This window comes from Cyprinus carpio, chromosome A4, assembly GCF_018340385.1.
Source record: "Cyprinus carpio isolate SPL01 chromosome A4, ASM1834038v1, whole genome shotgun sequence".
NCBI classification, from domain to species: Eukaryota; Metazoa; Chordata; class Actinopteri; order Cypriniformes; family Cyprinidae; genus Cyprinus; species Cyprinus carpio.
In genome coordinates this window covers 13,698,290-13,715,596 of record NC_056575.1, presented here as the reverse complement: position 1 = coordinate 13,715,596, position 17,307 = coordinate 13,698,290, and the positions used below count along the sequence as shown (strand labels likewise).

Below are 17,307 nucleotides of genomic sequence, written 5' to 3'. Positions count from 1 at the left end.
CTTGTTGTGGAGGATGTTTTATGTGTTCTGTTGCTAAGTAATTGTGTTTAATGGAGTTCTGTCTTGTGTGCTGTTACTAGAAATTTAAGTTTTGATGTAAATGAATTATATATGTATACTTTACCAATAGATAAACCACTCAAAACAGACACTGAAGATATTTTATCGTGGATTTTTTTTGTTTTTTTTTTTTTGTGTTTTTGTTTCGAGTTTGTGGCTTCAGGTATTTCACCCCATCAGTCGAGATCTGATCTGAGTCCATTAACTGCTAGATTCCATGTTTATGTTTCCAATGCTCCATGATCCTAACAAAATGATAGATTTCTTTTAACATGTATAAATCCACACATTTGCGTCCTCTCACCTTCGACTCTCTTCGAGTTTGGCGTCTCGGTGAATAAATCCGCTACACTTACTGACCACAAGAGGGAGCCGCTGACCACTGTTTTCATCTGTCTTATATTCAGCGTGATAAATAGAAATCTGCTTGAGTGTGTAAACGCTAAAGTAAGCTAGAAGTTTAAGTGTTGAGTTAGTGAGCAAACCTGAAGTAATTTCCAGTCTAGTGGCACTATAACACGACTCGTCTGGTGGAGAGGTAACCTGCAGTTTGTCGTCCGCTCCACTAGGGGCGCAAGCGGACTTTGCCTCCGGCGAACTGTGCATCACTGCCAGCGTGACACCTGAGCGCAGTGTCAACAACTTCAAACCGCTTTAAAGCTGTGAAAGCGAAGATTCTTCACATGACAGCTCCGTGAGAGACTATAAATGTGACTCAACAGCACATATTTGAGGCCAGCATTAAACAAAACCATCATATATTGCGGTAAAGTGCATGAAAGGAGGATGTCACGCTACTCACCTGTAAGTGATTTTACGCACAAGCGCGCTTCTCTTGTAAGGTCGCTAGTACTTATCTAGCGTTATTTAAGTTTGTAGTGAAGTATCGTTTTTCTGACATGTCAAAGCAGGTCTTTAATGTGCTTGCTGGAGAATTTGGGTGATGTTTTTGACACGCTGTCAATTCTTTAAGTACTAGTGATTTGACAGCTAAGCATGTTTGAAGGCATATGTCCTTGATGTGTTAGTTGGTTGATTTTTTTGATTTTTTTGAGGGCTCTCTTGCTAAATTCCAGTGTCAGACCTTCAGAACAGTGATTTAAATCGATAGTTGTTGCATTGCCTTGATAATATGAATCTATAGTGATTTGACAGCTAAGCATGTTTGAAGGCATGAAGGAGTCGATTAAGTTTTGTTTTTATGATGTTGTTTTATTGTGGTAAGTGTTGTTTTTCTATTTTTGTTTTTGTTTGTTGAGTAGGTTGGTGACAATTATTAATGCTTCTGATAATATACTCAGTGTGGGTCATTTTATATATCTTTATATGTTTATATATATATATATATATATATATATATATATATATATATATAGATAATATTACCTTAGCAAATGTCTGAATGTAGATTGAATGTGGATTATATATCTTTTTAGTTTTCAGTGTTTTAAGGCAAAACTTCTAACTGATGTCCACATGATCTATTTTTAAAGGTTTATAATGTTATTGTACATACAGTATAGAGTCTTTGTTTATTTCTGTCTTTACAGAATAAGGGGTGAGTTTGGACGATACAGAGTTTTGGGAAACATCTGCTCATGGACAGGTAATTATAATGTGTTTATGTGTGTTGTTGGGTATTGAATGTGTAGGTTACCATCATTTTCTTTTTGAAGGGTGACGCCTTTAAAAAGCAAATGATGGTAACCTAAGTAGGTGGGGAATGGACGGCGAGTGTGAAATTTTATACAGGTGCTTTTTTTTTTTTTTTTTTTTTTTTTCAGTCTGCTAAAAGCATAACCACTGCTGGACATCATGTTGGAAGCTCCAGGGGAAGACCGCACTGGTATCCCCCTCCTTTGGGTGTCACACCACACCATTCATTCATATCGCAGAGATCTGGCTGGGATCGAACCAGCAACCTCTGAAACCGTGAGGCAGCGCTCATACCTGTGAGCCACAGATCTCTTGTCCTGGCATGTGAAGGAACTTATACTTCTGTGCATTTCAAATAAAGTATAAAATTAAGGCTTTAAAGCTGTGATGTAGAGGTGGGATTTGAACCCACAGCTCTAGCGCATCCATGTGTGCAATTAGCGTGTGTTTAGCCACCTGCACCACTGTGGCTTTCACAGTAAAGGCTAGCATTTGAGGCACTTTGTTGTTTATAATGCAACATGGAATTTTTTACCTTAGCAATAGTGGGATTTGAACTCAGGACTCCTTGATTACAAAGCAACACTTTACCTGCTGAGCTACTGAATCTCAGAGGCTGTTGCATATTTTTGGTTGGGAATATGATTAAAAAAAAAAAAAAAAAACAAGCTATGAAAATACATAACATTACTAATGCTTGGATTTGAACCAAGAGTTTCATCTACTGTAGGCAAACAATTATCCTCTGAGCCATAGATTTCAGGTTGAGCTTTTTATTCTGTGTTTGTTTTGTTAGATATGTTGACCCAAATTGTTGTTATAATATGCAGTGGTGGTATTTGAACCCAAGACTTTAGCAGTAAATTAGCAATAGTGGGATTTGAGCTCAGGACTCCTTAATTGAAAAGCAATATGTACAATCTATATGTGGTGGATGGATGAAAAGTGCAGTAGTGTTTATATTATGTAGTATTATATATTAAGTGCTTGTAGGTTAAAAGTAGTATTATAATTCCAAAGTAGTATTTATAATTCCAAAAAGTTCTACAAACTCACCATTACTAGGTTAAACGTCACAGCATTTTGGTAAAGTCATCTCTCTAACAATTTATTATTTTAAGTTACAGTGCATGGTCTTTTTTTACACACTGTGGTCCACGTCAGTGGTGGATCCTGACATCTGATTGTCCACCCTGAGTGCCATCCCAAAATGTCATTCACATTTCATTTCACCTCTTCAGAAAGAAGTATTTGTTTTGACGTGCACCCCACATTGTTTATTTATTAACTTTGAATATTAAGAGAATAATCATGTTGATTGCAAGATACAGAATAAGTTCAAAGGTTGTTGCACACTGCTCACCATTTTTAAAGTACAGAATGACTTCACCCTGGGCTGAAAGGTTGTTTTCCAATAATATATTTGATGACTGACTGCCAGTTTCCTAACAGCATAAGAAAGGGCATATACAATCCCTGCTGTTCAAATACTCAAATCAATTAATTTCCACATGCACAGCACGCAGTGATAGCAGATGTGTGTGCTTTTCTACTTTCCTCCACATATTCAACTTACATTGACACATTTCATGAATTAATTCACATGAGGAAAATTAATGTGATAGAATTCTGATTCACACATTTTCTATGCATTGTTACTGCCACTAGTCTTATGGAAGCATATGGATAAAGTCAATGTGGATTTGAAAATGCATTCTAAGCTGATCACGCTTACTTTTTTTAGTATACTGTTACATTGAATTATATATTTCTTTATATATTGATGTTCAGTTTTTAAAATGTATATTTATACGTTTATAATTATATTGAATTTTATCTACATTTTAATCTATTTTTTATACCTATTTATAATTATACATTTATAAATGTAAAATGTAATATGCATTTATATAGAATGATTACATTTTATATTTATATATCTATGATTACACATTTACTTTTTTTATACCTATTTATAATTATTCTAAATGTTTAAATTGTTATACAATTACGTAATATACAATTATTACATTTATAAATATAAAATGTCAATTTTATAGAACAGTAAATTTATAACATTTTGTATTAATTCATAAATGTGTAAATAAATCATAAAATTATGAATATAAAAAAAATTCATATAAAGTGTACATTATGTTTTATAATTTATGGATTTAGAATGATCAATAGTTGTATAAAAGCAAATATATAATAATGTATATACAAATATAAGATTTTTTTATTTAAATGTTTATAAAATTTTACATTCATTAATTCATTTTATAATACATCAAGTGTATAATTAAAATGTAAAATTTATATAAATACTTAAATAAAAATTATTCACATTATTAAAACTCAATGTAAAGGGGAAGGGGAAAAAAGAATTCAAAATGTTTTCTGTTTTCTGTCCTCAGGTTCTAGACCCTGAGTTGCCGGTTCTGGAGCCATATTTTATCCAGAGGCCAGATCAGTGTGGGCAGAGAGGCTGGGTCATGCCACTGTACTGGTGGAGATGGCAGGACTGGTGGTTCTGACTTTTGGGGAAGCTGGACTATCGTAGGACCGCATTGTCGTTTTGTCTTGCTGGGGATACGGGATACTGTTCAGCATTTAAAGAGATTGGAAAACACTTTGGACCATTTGACCTGGCTGCCATCCCGACTGGAGCTTACCTGCCCTGGTAAGACCTTAAAGAGCAGTTTGCTTCCTGATCTAGATGTCAAATAAACCTCGCATTGCTTATTATGAATATTGTTGGTTCCTTGAAGAATTACTTTTGTTCCTCTTTTGTCACTTGGAATAAAAGCATCTGCTAAATGGATAAATGTAAATGTAAAAACTAGATGTGTGTTTTTAACTGAAGTATATTAATGTCATGGTTTGTTTTGCTTAGAGGAATCATGAAGTCTCAGCATGTGGAGCCTGAAGAGGCTGTTCAGATTCACATGGACATTCAGGCGAAACATCACTGGTCCGCGTAGCATTCACATTGGCATTCACATTTTTTAAATAAAAAAATAATAATAAATAATTAAAGTTACAGTAGAAAACAGTTCATTTAAGCTGTAATTATATTTCACAGTATTACTGTTATACTGAATTTTTGGACAAATAAATGCAGTCTTGATGTGCATAAGAGACTTCTTTCAAAAATATGCTAACCACAAAGAGTAATGTGTGTATATAATTGCATGTTGTTCCGTTCTGTTTGTTTCTCTCTCAGCATTACCTTGACCCTCCAGCACGTTTGTGTGAGGCTACGGTGAATCATGGACTGAATCCAGATCTGTTCTTTACACTTCATCACGGAGTGTCACGGGTGATCAACCACGAGGACATGCACTCGTCCAGCTAAACAGAAACCCAGGAGGTATGCAGACACGCATTGTGATCTACATAGGCTGCATTTCTATAAATTATTTTACAGATTTCTATTTTGATTTAATATAATTTGTCATTTACAATATCATGCTGTGATCATAACACAACATCTGAATTTAAATAGTGTATCTAGAAGCTCTGCTGGTTGGAAGAACGTTGGTCAGGTGAGATCTTACCTGAGGACCTTGTTGTAAACCTTCATAAGACACAGAAGAACCATACCTTAGGAAATTCACTTTATTTGCAATTGTTTAATAACATCATTCCTCAGATAAAAATGCAATATTACAGGAATATACAGCAGAGATTAATTTAAAACTTCCTGTCAAGAACCATACAATCTAAAGATATTTTTTAGTTTTTATTTACTGGTAGCGTGCGTTATAAGCAAGACACACTCTGTCACCAAAGACAGACTGACAGATACAGATACAAACTGTACAATCACTTATTTACAAATCCAATTTTTTTTTTCATTTCACTTTTTTTTTTTGAAAATAGGAGTAGAAAAAGTGATTGAATCTTCAGATTAACGTAGCGTATTCTTTTTAAAATCTAAATGAACAAATGAAAGAATGATGAAATGAAACAAAAGAGTCTCAGCAAAAGTAGAGGAGGGGATGACAGACCATGCAGACGTCTCACAGTTTTCAATAACACCTGGGGTCTAAACTCTGTTAAATAGTCCAAAATGTGAATGACCTCTGACGGTGTTTCGTGAGAGACCTGAATGGTCAGCACTGATGCCTTCGAATTCTACCAAAAGCATGATGCACGTCTAATTTTAATTCAGCTCGTTAATCTAACAAACAGATCAGGACCTCAAGACTACACTTCCCATCCGCACCGTCAATCAAGACTACAGAAGCTGCTCGTGTGGTCACCAGAAATAAAGCAACTGAGACGATCCGCTCAAAGATTCCTCCCTTTGTGAGTCCTAAGCGGTTAAACGTAAACCAAATCACCTCCGACCGCAGGAAAATAGTGTAATGCAGATTCGGGTTTCAGCCTCTATAACAGAAAGAATTGTGGGCTGCATCTGTAGATGAGTGAGTGTCACGGTACATACAAATGGGACGTCGTCGTTGTTGATTGTTGTTTTTTTTTTTTGGTTGGTGTCATGATTTGTTGAAGTGATTTGTTGTGTGTGTGTGCAGCACATCACTGGCGTTGCTCGTGTCAGAATTTGAAAATTTCTCAACTTTTCAAGCGCCAACAAGGCGCCAGCCAATCAGATCACCTTATGCAAATAGCCTAGCTCAGGCGCTAACCAATTGCGGTCCAATGTTATTGGCTGTTGTCACTATGACGATCGCGTATGCGCTAAGCTTCAGACACGCCCTCCATCAAGCGTTGACGCCAACGCCCCATGTGAATGTCCCATCAGGGAGTCAACTCCCTCAGTCCTGCCACCCATTAGAGAAAAAGAGACCCAACAAATCAAGCCCAGAGCTCAACGCCATCAAACAGAGCATTACTTCCATCTCTGCAGAAAGAAAGCAGAATGTGGTAAAGAATAAGTTGTTAAAAGGTTCACTCATACATGGAGATTTGTGCAATTTTAACTCTTTGAGCTCCTCATCATAATCGTTACTGTTCTGCCCATCTCCTTCTGTCTCTAGTGCTACATTCGCGGGGTGGAACTAGAAGCGTGGAAATGCCACTCGAAAACCTCAAATTGGTTCATATAAATAGTTTTGCATTCACCTACCCACAGTTTTGGGTTTCAAATGCATCAGTGCCCTAAAAAACACTGAACAAATCTGCATTATGGTCCCACCTGTTGAAATGAAACTATGGCAAGATTGACGTTTTGAGCTTAGGGCGAAATTAATATTTACACGACAGCTAAAATCTATGCATAAATTCATCCTTTACTTGGATTATGTGTACGATGTGTCAAACTAAACGTGGTTTAAATGTGCAAATTGTGATTATTGCATCACCACCTTAGCTTTTAGTTTATCATTAAAACGCACTACATTAACTTATAATATCAAATTAACAGTCATATAAAGGAGGACATTAGAGATATGTGCTACACAAAGGTTAAACCAGAGGGCAGACATTGCACCTGTCCAGGCTTTCTCTGGGTCAAAGGTCAACCCTACGGCACGTTCCTTCAGTCCAACACATGCAGAATTGGCATACGAACACGCATGAACCCAGAAACACCGGACGGCCCCAATGGATACTTGAACTACAAACATCCTTAATAAATCCACTAACATTTTGTGTTCATGCATTACTGGGTTTATCCAAATAAAAATCAATAAAAAAAAAAACTGTTTAACTGTAATGTGTTGTGAACTTGAATGGTTGTAACAATGCTGCTCATTTGCTATGGATAGTTTACTCTTTTCTGAGGGTATTATATTTCCAAAAATATTAAGCAGTAAATGCATACATAAAATCATTTCTTTCAATATACGCTTTTCTATTGGGGAAACTTGTGCGCTACTGCTACAGACGGCAAACCGAAATACAAGCCACAATCAATCAAAGTCCATCAGGAGAGCAACCTACACTTCCCTGCTGAAATGTCATCCATTACGTCACCCACATTCCCTCCAACAAGTGCCAAATAACCTCCATCTGATAAATATTTCTCATATATTAAAATATAGAAAATAACTTCTGATTCTCTGACAGAGGAAAAGCTACATTACAACGATTTGGGCAAAAACCTCACTCAGCAATTAATAAAATATTCAGTCAAATATTTGGTACATTTCCCCAAGGCCTGAGCAGACAGCTCTCTGTGTTCATTCATTAGAGGATTCATTCAACACAGGCGCTGCTTTTGTGTCATGAAAGCTCGTGGCTTTTCCACACTGTTCTATCATGTGCAGGTGCTCGGAGGGGAAAGTGATGTGTTGATCTGAATAAAGCAGCTGTGAAAAAGCCCTCGGATTCAAAATCACATGATTAATCTCATTGCACTCCTCCCTCAGTAAAAACACCCAACCATCCTGTTTAATAACAGGCCGTACGACCAGAGTTTCAAAAGGAGCTACTGCGGTAAATATGAATGATTTACTCTATATTTCTCTATCTATACGTAGTCACTACATACATTCTCAAACACGGTTGTGTGTAGCCATTTTAACCCTGACATTCAGCAGATATAGATGAGTTTATATGGTCTCTTTTCATGTGTTAATTATTTTCTATAAGTCTATAAAAATATACAATCATTGGCTAATGAAGGGAGAGGAGGACTCTGTCCGCTAGTTCGATTCTTTAGACTCCATGCAAACACGACCAAAAACGAGAACAAAAAAAATTCAAGCATAGCATCCAAATCCATTATTTCCAACCTAAATCTCCTCGCCGAACGCAGATTGTCCATGAGACTTGAGAAAAGAAAGGGGATTTCTAATGTTTCCGCTTGCAGCCTCAAATAATGGCGAGAATTTATGTGCATGACCAACTATTTAAAGTGAGCCCGTTCACCGGCGCACGGGTGCCGTGAAAAAACGCCTTCACTGTGATGTCTGCCGAAGAAAGGACAAGGAGGGTACGCGAATGAAAAGATAAAGGGGGAAACAGCGAGAGTGAAAGAGAGAGAGCTGCTCTTGCGTATCATGCACCTTTCAGCTGAGCACAAGATATGCAAAATCATTTTCACACCGAGATGCTTCTCTCCTCCGTCTGTATTTACACCTTCGCTCCTCGTCATCAGTGTTTCCTCAGTGTTTCAAATGAAAACGACAACAACAAAAAAATAGTTACTCAGAACACTTGGCACACCAAAAGAATCCTCATGCAGAGATAATTGAAACCAACAGAAGAAAAAACATCGAACCAAACTTGACCCGCACAAGATTATTTCAAAATACTCAATACTCAAATGCACCCGATTTCAAGTATGACAGGTTTCTTCAATTTAAAGTTCTGTAACTTAATACACAACAGTGAATATATTTCTCTCTGTATCTTAGATTTTTGTACAGCTGTAGTTCTGAAGGAAACTGTTGTACAGTCAAAGTTATTGCATTGTTTTTGCATATCTTGTGGTATGCAAGCACATACGCATGCACTCACACACTCATCCTGCACGAACACCACACAAGCACGCTCGTTTCCGCACTCTGCATATGCTAAACATGGAGAAACTCGCACACGTACACAACCAAGGCCTCGAAATATGCCTGGGACAGCCTCACAATGACATATGGCACGTGTGTAGGAGATATGAGGGTGTGGTGGCGGCTTTGGAACAGAGCAGGTGGGTTCTGGCTACATTTGTCACGTTTTTTTTTTTTTCCACAAGCTTTGCATCTTCCTCAGAGCAGAGACCTCCTGTAAACATTCAGGAACTCATTCAAAAAAATTACAAATAAATAAAACCGGCACAGGACTGGAGACTGAGATTGAATGCGATGTTCGAGGCCTGGAACAAAACGCCAAGACGCTCAGTGTAGAAAGTGAAGAGTTAGCTAGACAAAAATAATCAATTATCTATTCATACATTGAAAGAGAAATTCATATCGTCTGAAGTTGTGTGCAAAACGGTGACAGAACTTCTAACCCGGTCTAGTGTGGCATGAACAGAGAGACGCCTGGAAGTGGATTGGTCAGGTTTCTCATCAGCGCATGTGTTTAGGGGACGCCTTCCATCCCGTCGACACATTACCAACACAATGTTAACGCTTCAACACCTTATTTGCATAATAGATTGATAAGTAGTTCTCTGTGTGTCTGCCGAACTGCATGGAAACAGTGCTAAACCCAGCAGAAAAATATCCTTAACAATAATAGCAATAATAATCATAATAATAGCAATCAATAACATTGTATGATGATGACACTGCTGATGTTGGTACTTTCATAATGATGGTCATATATTTAGCCCTGTGTGAACTACAGCAGAGTTTTTTTGTTTTGTTTTTTAAATGATGCGCTACCCAGACATCCCTGAATACTCCACTCTTAATCTCCTCAAAGTGCACCTTTACTGACCTTCCGAAGATCTGCTGTTCCCTGTGTCGAGCAGGTGGGATCGTGACAGAATCGCAGCTGTCGGCTGAATGATCAGCAGTGAAGAAACATCAGTAGTTTCAGAGCAAACGTGAGTCCAAGGAGAGTGACACCGCTCATTTACAGCTTGTGAGCTACCAATAAACCCCCGGCAGAACACGCTTCACCTCTGACAGGAATAAATAAATAAATATTTTTTTTGTGTCTGTAAGAGGCATTAGATTCACAACACTGCATCTGGCATAAACATCTTAAACGCCTTCAATAATAATAATAATTTAGGAAGAAATAAAACAGCATTCATCTGTGTGCAATCCAAGATAAACAACATTACGAACACTAAATGCTGAAAAATAAAAAAAAGGAAATAAAAACTGAAGCAGATCTGGAATAAAAGGCCACTGATGCAATGACCTGTACCTTGCACAGCTAGCAGCTGCCTGAAAGCCGTAACGGTACACGAAAAAAGAGAGCAATTCAGGGAGTTCAGTCTTCCGCTGATTAACAGAAAAGCTAACTAGAGAATTGTGGGTAGAAATCAAACTCAAAAAGCAGCAAAAATCATCATCTGAACACAAGAGAAAGCCTTAAAGGAGAAGGATGACATGAGGGCGCTTGCAAACGACACTTCTCCTGATGAATGGATGGATGGTTGGACAGCCCCATGAAAGGAAAGAGAGAGCCACTCCAATGTGTCCCTCTGAACATCTTTCGAACCCGGGCGGCAAATTCCCGACACGGTCCTCAAGATCCACCTGCTCGGCACCACACGTCAACGCCGAAGATGTGGCCTCCAAATCCTACAGCCACACACGAGTCAGCGCAAACTCGCTATCCCACTGCTTGAGCAACGGCAGCGCATCTTTTCCCTTCATTCCCTGCTCAGCCAGGGTTTCCTTACTGCAATCAAGGTTGTGAGAACTGTGAGGCACTTTAGAAACGCACACACAAACATGTACAGTACACACTCCTACTCGCTCGTGCTCTCGCAAACACACGGACGAACTAAAAACCAACTCGGTCTCAGCTAAGCAGAATGGCCTTATACCCCTACAGTAGGTACACGCAACAGACAGGTCAGACTGCAGGACAGCAGTGTCCTCAGAGAGAGCTGGGCTAAGACACAGGAAGTCCTCCGTGCTGCTGTTCCCCCTACAAACTGGTCACGCACTCCATGTCCTCGTCCTCCATCAGAGTGCTGTTCCGCTGCCCCGCCCCCTCGGAGCACTCTAACTCCACCCCCAGCAGCTCATCGGAGCCCGTGGCGGTCGAGAGGTTCAGCGTGTGGCTGCAACGGGACTCCTGGGAGCCAGTGTCTCTGCACTGTATGAAGGGTAGCAGGTTTCCGTTGGCATTGGGTGGCGCGTTGGCATTGAGAATGTTGTCGGCAGCGTTCTCCATCTCCTCCATGGTCATGTCGCAGGCGTCCGCTAGTTCCTGCTTCGCTACCTGGATGAAGGAGGGATCCTGTGCATAGTGACCCAAACCCTCGGATATCAACACCTGAGCAAAGAACGAACGAGAACTTTTCAACACTTTATACTCTTAAAATGAAAGGCTCCTTAAGGGTGTTTTTGCAATGATGCATAGAAGAACCATTTCTGCAGTGAAGAGAACCATTCTTTTCTTAGTGTAAGGAACATTTTAATAATCTAAAACCCTTTACTCCAGTGTAGCTTTTGTGCAATGGAAAATTCCTATGTATTATTTTTGTGTGTGGTGTAGGTAAGTATGGTTACAAAAATGTAACTAAATAAATGTCACAGATACTTTCTACACTTGATTAATCACAGTACATTTAATAATTTTTGACATATTTCTACAACAGAAATCTGGACATTTGGATGAAACCATGTTCAAAATGTAATTTTTTGATGACTTCCTAGAGTTAAATGTTTTTACAGAGAGATTTTGGATAGCTTTTTTTATCACTCCACAAGTCAGAAAATACTGTACCTAGAGTTAAATGTTTTTACAGAGAGATTTTGGATAGCTTTTTTTATCACTCCACAAGTCAGAAAATACTGTAAGTCTGGTGTATGTATGAGCTACTGACATGAAAATTGCTGGCTCAGTGCATGAGAAAAAACTCCTTTTGAGAAAACGGCAAGATGCAAATAGATAAAGTGTAATAAAATAAACTCAATTCCTGGAGGGCCAGAGCCCTGCAGAGTTTTGTTCCAGCCCTGCTCTAACACACATACCATGTAGTTTTCAAATAAGCCTGAAGGACTTGATTAGTTGGATCAGGTGTGTTTAATTAAGGTTGAATCTAAACTCTGGAATTGAGTTTGATAGAGAAAACGTGGCTTACCGCCTCCACGAGGCTGCAGGCGCTCCCATGTGCCACGGATATGGAGTCTCTGCGTGTGACCGGAGGAACCGTGAGGGACACGGGTCGCTGCGTCCTCTGCACGCTCCCCCTGTGGTTGCCATTACTGTCACTGTACCACGAGCTGCAGTTCACAGACGGCATGCTGCTGTTGAGTTTCTCGTAAGATCCGCTGCCCTCCAACCGCAGAGACGGAACGGGCTGGTAGCACGGCCCTCCCCCGCCACGGCCGCTGGGACTCGCAGGAGGTGTGGAACACAGACGCGTGAACAGCGTCGGAGAATGACTCCGTCTCAGCAAGGGACTCAACCCTGCCACAGCCAGAGCCTTTAAAAACCAGAAGGTGAATAAGTGAAAAGGACAAAAACAAAACTTTGCCAAGCACGTGTGTGTGTGCACGCACGCATAAGTTCACCTGATGATGCACTAGATGCAGTGGTAGTGCTGTTTTCTGAGAAACATCAGGTCTGTTATGTTTTCTCAGACACTCCAAGTGAAAGGAAGACCGTCGACCTGTGTTGAAAAGCAAATGTGCAGTTGACTTCAACGTCACATTTGAACTAATGATTGTTCTGATCTGTATTAACTGTAATGAATGTGTGTGTGTGTATGTACCCAGTGCAGTGGGGCAGAGAAAGGCCCGTCGCCGTGGAGACTGCCACGGCCTCCTCTCCTCCCCTACATCCGCCTCCACCATGGGAGCCAACTGCTTGCTCTCTTCATCCTGAAATTCCATCCTGCATCCCGCAAACACACATTAAGAACTTTAAAATATAATTCTATCAATTAGCCAGAATCTCACAAAACTGTCGAGTTTGGGTCAAAATGTATGTATATTTCAAAAAATTTGAAGAGATTTAGTTTGAAAGTTGCTCACCAAGACTGCATTTATTTGATCAAAAATACAGTAAAAAACATTGTCAAATGTTATTTAAAATAAGTCTTTTCTATCATGTTTTCAAATGTAATTTATTGCTGTGATCATTACTCCAGACTTTAGTGTCACATGATCCTTCAGAAATCATTCTAATATGTGATTTGCTGCTCAAGAAACATTTATCAATATTGAAAACATGCAATTTTTTTATGATGTACTGTATGTGATGAATAGAAAGTTTAATTTTCCAAAATGTATTTGAAATAGAAATCATTTGTAACATTATAAATATCTAATATAAATGTTTACTGTCACTTTTGATGAATTTTATGTTTTTTTTTTTTTTTTTGCTTAATAAAACTATTAATTTATTTATAAAAATCTTATTTATAATATTCTTGGGACCATTATGACCACTGCTTGGAAGCCACTTTTCCAATATATAGAAAGCAAATATAGGTCATGCTGTCATGTTAAACTGTATCTCACGGCCTCCTGTGGTTTATTGTTGTATTAAATATTCTGATATGAATGAAGACAGAAGAATGAAGTATTACATGTCCATGGAGAGCATGGTCTGATCTCTCTCATCTAGTAATGTTTCATCGTACGTCTCATCTGTAGATGCTTCCTCTCGCCGGATTATAGGGAGACGACTGTCACTGGAATCAGAGCTAGACAAAACATCAAAACACACAGGTGAACTATTAGCATATTGCAGAAGTTGAAAGACTTCAGAAAGTGAGGAAAGCTCACCTATACAGATAACAGCAGTTACTCTCTCCTCAAGCGCTCATAAGGCTATTATAATGTGAACACAATCAATCATAGCAGCTTGATGATGTCTAACAAACCTTACAGCACAGGTTTAACTGGTTGTGTCACATTACAGAAGCACTGTTATTATTTTTGCAGCGAAACCTTATGATATTAGATTTAAGAGGAGAAAAGGTTTGTCAAGGGGCACTTCATAAAGACTGGAGCTCCACTAACAGAAGTTAAGTGCGTATCCTGTTCTTAGGATTGCGCCGCATCTGTTAGCACAAAAATGAATGTAGTACATTCAGTTTAATAGTAGTCATAGCTGCTTGTGAAAATGATGCTTTTGTATTTGGGTCTAAATGAAGAGCCCCTCCAGTACAGCCTGGAAATGACCAGCAGGACGAACTCCAACACAAACAAGTACATGGACTAGCAGAGCAGTTCTTAACTAGTGAGACTGAAGTCTGTTCTGACAGCAGAGGAAAATAATTGAAAAACTAACTAATACAACTAACCATTTAATCATCTTTAGTTATGATGAACAGGCTACAATTTCATATTATAAAATAAAAAGGCTCATCCATCAAAGTGTTACTTTAGTATTACTTATATACTACTACTGTGTTTATTAATATTTTTCATTAGCTTTTTATATTTTCATTTTAAATTGTAGTAACTGTTTGTGCTTTTATCATATTTTTTTTTTTCATTTTGCTACAAATTAATCTGTCAGTAGTGTTATTTTAGTATTATATATTATTATGCATATATACTATTATATATTATAATATTTATTAATATTCTGAATTAGCTTTCTATATTTTACATTTTTATTTTCATGTAGATTTTTAATTTTTAGCTTTGTAATTTGTTTATGTTTTTGACTTAGTTTATTTATTTTTATATTTTAATTTTTTTTTTTCAGTTTTAATAATTTCTGCACTTAAAATAGTTTTATTTCAGTTATTTATCTAATTTAAGCTATATTTTATTTCTGCATTATTTCAATGAATAAAAATTATTTTAAAGTTTTAATTTACAATAATAACACTGTTTTTCTGAGTTCTTTGTAGAAACCTTCCCTTATCATCAAGAATAACATGAACAAAGCTTCAAAAAATGAACGTAAAATCTGGGTTCTTACAGAAAAAGCAGTTAAGAACCACTGTCCTAGCACATGCTCATTTAGCTGTCAGCCAACCAGGAAAGCCGCTCACAGATCCTGCTAGTAAATGCTAGAGTGGATCTGTGTGTGTTGCACACATTTAGCTTCAGAACCACCCCAGTATGGACAGAGCATACGACAGCCCTCCAAAGTGATGAGGTCTCTTTTGGACTTTGTGTGAGGAACGTACCGCATGAAAGTGTCATAGAAACAGCTCCTGGTCCACACGAGACAATCAGGGGTGAGACAAACCACAATCAGGAACCAGATTTTGGCAAACCTGAAAAACTCCCCACTAACTCATATTTGCATTGGCAACTACAGAAAGCATGTGTCATCATACCTCTTGTTAGGAAAGCACCATGTGGGCCGTGGCAGTGGGACGGTGGTGAGGGGCGGTCCCGTGTGTCCGTCCACTGTGCTGACGGTAGGTTTGGGGTACCGGTGTCCGATGGCTGTGTTGTTGGCGTTGTTAATGTTTGCGTTGGATCCTGAGGAAGAGTAACTGCTCGGAGTGAAGGTGGAGTCAACAAGCTTCTGATGAGACGGAGATTCTGTTTCGCCAGGACTCCCGGATTTACTGATGTGCAACGGCCGCTGTGTTGTGAAGGACTGTGGGAAGGAGGCGTGGCCGTCACTCTGGTGGTAGTAGTTGACGTGGTTACCGAAGAGACCGCCAGACCGCTGCAAAAACAAATATACGCATGAAAGTGATCACATTTACACAAACCTCATCATCCCTCCCCATTCACTCCTGCTGTTAACATCTCCAGTGATTTTTCAGTAGATTTCAATAACTACATACAGCATGTCTTGAACACACTCTCTGTGAACACAAACACTTTCACTTCCTGTTCTGTTTTGGGCTTTTCTAAACTGTCTATAAATGTACTTTAACATCACTGATGACTACTACTTTTTTAATCTGTTTAACATTGTATTTTAACATCACTCCATTCATACGTATGCGAATGCGTCAGAACCGGAAACGCAAGCTCATGCGAAAAATAAATATCGCATTTCGCTGCGTTCCAAAGTTCAAGTTTGGTGAACTCTGACCTGCGAATTCGCATCACGTGAAGACGGGGGATCAGTAGAATGTCAATACGTCACTGCGTGACCTCTCTGTACAGAAATTCAAAAATTAAGGAAGCGCTAATTTTAGCCATAGCGCAGCATCCTATTTTACATAATACATCTTTAAAAGATTATTAAAAAAAAAAAAAAAAAAACCTGCATGGTTCGGAGTGTCAATGGAAACAGGAACAGATGGTACATTTGAATGAGGACACATTTTATAAATTTTTATTGCTAAGTGTGTATGTATTTATAGAGAGAGAGAGACAGACAGATAGTAAAACATAATAAAACGCTTTCGACGCCGTCGCAAAAGGCACAGTACAAGCACATTAATCCATGTTGTGATAACTGAGGGGAGACCGTTACCTGCTCCCGCCCATATTCGCCAGCGGTGTCCGAAAAAATTTCGCACGTTCAAAGTCTAGTGTGACCGCCCCTCTATAAATGTACTTTAACATCACTGATGACTACTAATTCTTAATAGAGCTATCTAGATTTTCCTTTAAGACTCATTTATAACCATCTGATCTGTGTGATGAGGGCAAAGCGCTGTTATGAACTTAATATGAACATAATGATTTTGTTGTCCTAATAAAAAATGTAAAAATAATAATAATTCTAAGCCCTCAATGCTGAGCAAAGAATCTAAACAAGCAGCTCTGTGACCCTTCGCAGCCCGGTTTGAAGATCTGGCTGATGGTCTCATGCAGGTGGGCAGAAGCTCCGGCAGCAGAAGCCATGATGTGAGCAGAGCGGAGGAGAGGAAACAAGAGGCAACATCAGACCTTTACCCTGAAGATATCATCCTCAGATGCAGCACACACGGTTTCCTTCATGGCTCTCTCCAGCTCCTCCTCCACAGTCAGGTCTCCTGATATCGCTCTTCTGATCTCAGGACCCATATCATGCAGTGTACGCAGGCCAGCCTGGTCACAACACACACAAACAGGCGCATTCATATACAAACAAAACACACTTTTCTGTTATAGCTGATGGTTTATGTACCCA

General features: G+C 38.7%; 1 protein-coding gene and 1 long non-coding RNA gene across 34 annotated transcripts in view; one reads left to right on the top strand and one right to left on the bottom strand.

Moving 5' to 3' along the window:
* Positions 1 to 225: 225 nt before the first annotated feature.
* Positions 226 to 17,146, top strand: LOC109103864. Of its 2 annotated transcripts, XR_006156832.1 has the most exons (6): positions 226 to 864; positions 1,611 to 1,666; positions 4,134 to 4,399; positions 4,613 to 4,690; positions 4,943 to 5,089; positions 17,010 to 17,146. It is a non-coding gene; the product is annotated as an uncharacterized LOC109103864 (long non-coding RNA). The 2 variants fall into 2 exon arrangements; XR_002020116.2 differs by lacking the exon at positions 17,010 to 17,146 and having other exon boundaries at positions 4,943 to 6,181.
* The window catches only part of LOC109067996 (voltage-dependent L-type calcium channel subunit alpha-1C-like), a 119,730-nt gene continuing 110,285 nt past the window's right edge, over positions 7,863 to 17,307 (bottom strand). For 23 of the 32 annotated variants that reach the window (XM_042741834.1, XM_042741818.1, XM_042741953.1 and 20 more), the window contains 8 exons: positions 17,091 to 17,225; positions 15,563 to 15,903; positions 15,410 to 15,436; positions 13,850 to 13,966; positions 13,031 to 13,152; positions 12,831 to 12,928; positions 12,398 to 12,742; positions 7,863 to 11,586 (listed from right to left, as the gene is read on the bottom strand). In XM_042741834.1, coding sequence (XP_042597768.1) covers positions 11,236 to 11,586; positions 12,398 to 12,742; positions 12,831 to 12,928; positions 13,031 to 13,152; positions 13,850 to 13,966; positions 15,410 to 15,436; positions 15,563 to 15,903; positions 17,091 to 17,225 — 1,536 coding nt within the window. In that variant the 3' untranslated portion in view covers positions 7,863 to 11,235. Of the gene's footprint in view, positions 11,587 to 12,397; positions 12,743 to 12,830; positions 12,929 to 13,030; positions 13,153 to 13,849; positions 13,967 to 15,409; positions 15,437 to 15,562; positions 15,904 to 17,084; positions 17,226 to 17,307 lie in introns of all 32 variants that reach the window. The other 9 variants (XM_042741846.1, XM_042741900.1, XM_042741978.1 and 6 more) reach the window with 2 other exon arrangements.